Here is a 4,875-nt window from a genome sequence, read left to right on the forward strand (position 1 = left end):
ATAATAATAGTAATGGTAGGCAACCAAGATGGCCTGAATGTTCCTCTCAGCGACTAAATTTTACTCAGCTTTCTTCCTCACTATAGGCCCTAGACCTCCCTTTTCTTAGGGCGTTTACTTTAGGAAACATGCAGTTATAAGTTCTTTCTCTGCCTCTTTAAGATGTGAATCTTCTACAGCCCAGGAATGTCTTTTGAAAGGAAATGGGAGCCATCTCTTTAAAACATAATCAAGAAAAGCAACACCCAGATCTCCCAGTCACTATGAGAGGGTGGGAGCCTAATTTCATTGTGTCAATTACCAAACACAGATGGCCTAATCACATCAACCAACCTCCCCCCAACACACTCTCATACTTTCCACTAGCTCCCCTCAGTGCTTAAAAACTCTCCTACCTTTTGTTTCAATGGAGTTGAGTTCAACTTCTCCCCTCTACTGTCATAATCTTGAATAAAGTTTCCGTTGCCTACTTAACTGGTCCAGTGCAATTTTTCTTTTACATAAGTAAGAACAGAGGCAGTCTCAGCCACTATAAAACACTGAAGGATTTGGGTCATGGTAAAAGTTAAACAAAAGGTGCTTTCTCAGTATAATATTATGTACGAACAGGGATGTCAACTTTGTGAAAATCATTGAGCCGTACATTTGTATTTGTGCAGGGTTTTTTTGTATGTTAAATTTCAATCAATAACTTTACTTAGAAATACAGTTTGAATTCTAGCTCTGTCATTTATAATGTAAGAACATTGGGACTGGTACTTAAGCTCTCTGAACCTCAGTTTCTTTATAGGTTAAATGGGGAGAATAATACATACTGTACTTGTGTAAGTGAGATTTAAATTAATGAAATGTTATAAAGTTCCTGGTAGAGTACCCAGTCTCTAGTAGTAATTAGGTGTTGCTGTCACTACTGTTCATCGTTAGTTTTGAAGCAATCTTTTGTAGTAATTGGTGAAAAGTCACAAGAATGAAAAATAAGTCCCTTATTTCAGCAGCCTTCCAATTGGTCAAGATATTCATTCTATCTTCCTCTACTGCTTTTTAGGTAATTGATTTTAATGCATTTGCCTATGAAGAGCAATGAACCCTACATGGCTCATAAGACAAAAACATCTAAATACAAGCTAGTTTTTTTCAGTCCTATTAAAGATCTAGTTTTAAATTAGCTTTACAAGTTTACTAATTAATTTCCTACCTTAAACTTTAATCCAGCCTTAACCAATTAACCCTAACCACTGGCCCCATCCCCACCCAATACATCTTATATATTTTAGTTTTACTGATCACTCATCAATTATATATATATATATATAAAATATATTTATTTATTTATTTATTTTAAATAAATTTATTTATTTTATTTTTGGCTGCACTGGGTCTTTGTTGCTGCGCGTGGGCTTTCTCTGGTTGCGGTGAGCGGAGGATACTCTTTGTTGCGGACTATACATTGCATTTATGCACACATAGCCAAAACTTCAGTTTTATCTCATTGCTTTGCTTCAAAAGTTCCTTTACTTTAACAGTAGCCTTTCATCCTTAGCGCCTACTAAGGACTAAGCACTGCACAGTGTTTTAAAATAAAGCCCATTGCCTCTAATTATTATTTTAACCCCCAAATAAATATTTTCAATAATTACTTTGCTAAAACCAAGGTAAAAATAAATGTTTAAAGTGGTATTAACAGGTTTAAAGTGGAATTGAACTATCAATAAATGAATTGGAATTGTACATCACTTCAGTTCTTTCTTGTGTTAGGTTTTACTCAGACATCTTTCGGGGAAGTATTTAGAACACAAAGTGTAATTGACTTTTTTTTTTTTTTTTGCGGTACGCGGGCCTCTCACCGCTGTGGCCTCTCCCGCCGAGGAGCACAGGCTCCGGACGCACAGGCTCAGCGGCCATGGCTCACGGGCCCAGCCGCTCCGCGGCATGTGGGATCTTCCCGGACTGGGGCACGAACCCACGTCCCCTGCATCGGCAGGCGGACTCTCAACCACTGCGCCACCAGGGAAGCCCGTAATTGACTTTTTATACCAGTTGAGAAAGAACAGGGGTCTCATATCTAAATTAAAATACATCTCACTCAGGTCTATAAAATAATCAACAGTGCATTCAGTTGTGGGAAGCTCTCGGTTTTGGAAAGAAAAGTTAGGAAACTCAGATTCTGGAAAGCAGGGCTGCTTCAGCCAGGTGAAACAGCTACAGCCCTCTAAGAAAGACAACTGTTTTATCACCTGCATTCATTTCCTAGGGCTACTGTAACAAAATGTCACAAATTGGGTGGCTTAAAACAACAGAAATTTACTCTCCTAGTTCCAGGGGCTAGAAAAGTCTGAAATCAAAATGTTGGAAGGGCTATACTCTCTCTGAAGCCTCTAGGAGAAGATACTTCCTTGCCTCTTCTAGCTTTTGATAGTCCCAGGCATTCCTCAGCGTGTGACAGCATAACTCTAATCTCTGCTTCCATCTTCACATGGCCATACCTCCTTTGTGGCTCTTTCCTCTTCTGATAAGGACACCAGTCATATTGGATTAGGGCCCACCCACATCCAGTACTACCTCATCTTAACTTGATTACATCTGCAAAGACCCTATGGCCAAATAGTCACATTCACAGGTACTAAGTGTTATGACTTCAAGTATCTTTTTGGGAGGTACAATTCAAACCATAATATCACTCTCCTTCAAGATGTATGAAAATCAGTATAGCTCCGATTCTTGAATTCTCACCTTGTGTAATTAGTAAGTACTTGGGGCAAATAAGGAGAATCACTATTTATAAGGTTGATTTGTAGCATTTATATATACATATAGTAATTAACCCCTACCAAAAAAGCCACCTGTTTTAAAACTGGAACAAGAAAGGGCAAAATGATACAAATTATTCAGTAGGTCTGAACTTTATTTTTTTAATCTATGAAGGCAGATTTATCTATTTTATCCAGATAATGCTGTCCCATGGATATGTAAGAGAAGCAGAAGGAATGACCCACATAAAGGCAATCTAAGACCACCCTTCCCCTAAGATTGTCCCATACATGATTGCTCATCTTTCAGCTACGTTTATCAGGGATTCACATAATCACTTCATTCAACTACTCTTATCAGGGGAGAGTCCTGCTTTGTTTGTGTATTTGGTTGATCAGTTGGTTCTGTTTTTCTAAAACACTTCTCTCTGTTCAAGTTAAGTTCTCACTTTATTGCTCTAAACACATTGTAAGGGAAGAAAAGTAATTTTCCCTCTACCATTCTGAGTTCTCAGCTGAAACTACTACAATAAACAACAGATTAACAAGAGGGAGGCAAAGAGAAGTTTATCAACATGTAAACCTCATGTATACATGGGAGATGCCCAGGGAAAAAATGAGTAACTCTCTGAGGTAGCTTAGAATTCAGACTTAAATATCATCTTAATAGAGAAAGGAGAGGGAAGGTTGTGGGTCTCCTAGGGGAGAGTAAATAATTTTTAGGAAAGATGAATGGGTCCTTAGAAGAATAAATGGGGGAGGTGTGATAGTTCATGACAAAGTTTGTCTGGGTGTGGTGTGGACTTCTACCTAACTACCACTTCCTGTGGTAAGAGTCAATCTCCCCTGGCTGATGAAAGTCCTCAAGAGGGGGTGTATGACAATTGAGTTCCTGTGGGAGGATCTGTCTTTAGGCAGATAAGGAGAGTTTAGAGAAATCTTCTTGTATTTGCTGTTTTTCAAGTCACTACAGCTCAACATAACTAATAAGCCAAAGTGGCATATTTTGGGGTGGCGTATTCCGCTACCTTCAACATCTGAGGACTCCTTATAGGCACTTCTTCATGTCAACAGGATCCTTGGTCACGGTTTACTCCAATCTCCTTCTGCCTTAAACTCATTCACTGTCACTGGTATTGTGAGGACCCACACAGGACCTCAGAGTTGGTATGAAGATTATTTTATGTTTTTTTTAATATACGATTTTTATCGGTGGGTGATAGTGGTGGTATAGGACATCATATAAGAAGTCCTCGGGCTTCCCTGGTGGCGCAGTGGTTGGGAGTTCGCCTGCCGATGCAGGGGACACGGGTTTGTGCCCCAGTCGGGAAGATCCCACATGCTGCAGAGCGTGTGGACCCGTGAGCCATGGCCGCTGAGCCTGCGCGTCCGGAGCCTGTGCTCCGCAACGGGAGAGGCCACAACAGTGAGAGGCCCGTGTACTGCTAAAAAGAAAAAAAAAAAAAAGAAGTCCTCGGCACAGGGGCAGAAGTGTGGGGAATTTTAGAGCCCCCTCCTTAGACACAGCTGAGGAGGCGCAGGGCAGGCCTCCTGGTGTTCAAGAGGTGGTATTAAGTCCCTCCTCTATTTTGTGGAATATGCCTGAAAGCCAGTGCCAGGCCTTGGGAGGAATGTTGGTTTGTTTGATGTAGTCAACAACACCCCAGGTCTTCTCCTCCAGAGTGTTTCCAAACTCCTTCACCTATTCCAGGATGTGGTCCAAAATGCTGTTGATGTCTGGGCCACCTGGGCTGGGGCTGAACCTTCTTAAACCATCTACAGAGCCACTAGCAGGACCGGGAGCATCAGAATGGGCCTCATGGGGGGCCCGGAGGGGCCTTCTGAAGGCTCCTTCCGGGGCACTGAGGACAGCACAGGGGAAGACTGTTTCAAGCTGAAGACATCTGAGATACAACAGATCCAAAAATAGGCCCTTTTGGAGCTTCCTTTATCTGACAAACGGCAAAAAGCTTTGGAGAGTAGGGCCTCCATAAATTCCCTTCCTGGGGCAGTTTCTCAGACAGGAAAGGGAGGGACCACTGATACAAGGAGGATAAACTGCATAAACATTATCACAAACTGTCACATCTTCCATTTGTTTCCCTAAAAGCTCATTCATCTTTCTCCC

At 41.3% G+C, this 4,875-nt stretch overlaps 1 protein-coding gene across 1 annotated transcript; it reads right to left on the reverse strand.

The window, feature by feature from the left end:
- Window positions 1-4,305: 4,305 nt before the first annotated feature.
- APOC1 (apolipoprotein C1) lies at window positions 4,306-4,568 on the reverse strand. The gene is given in 2 exon segments (XM_032629378.1): window positions 4,306-4,496; window positions 4,499-4,568. Coding segments are annotated over 2 exon segments (261 nt in total).
- Between the last annotated feature and the right edge of the window lie 307 nt (window positions 4,569-4,875).

The sequence above is a fragment of the Phocoena sinus genome, chromosome 4, assembly GCF_008692025.1.
Source record: "Phocoena sinus isolate mPhoSin1 chromosome 4, mPhoSin1.pri, whole genome shotgun sequence".
Taxonomy (NCBI): Eukaryota; Metazoa; Chordata; class Mammalia; order Artiodactyla; family Phocoenidae; genus Phocoena; species Phocoena sinus.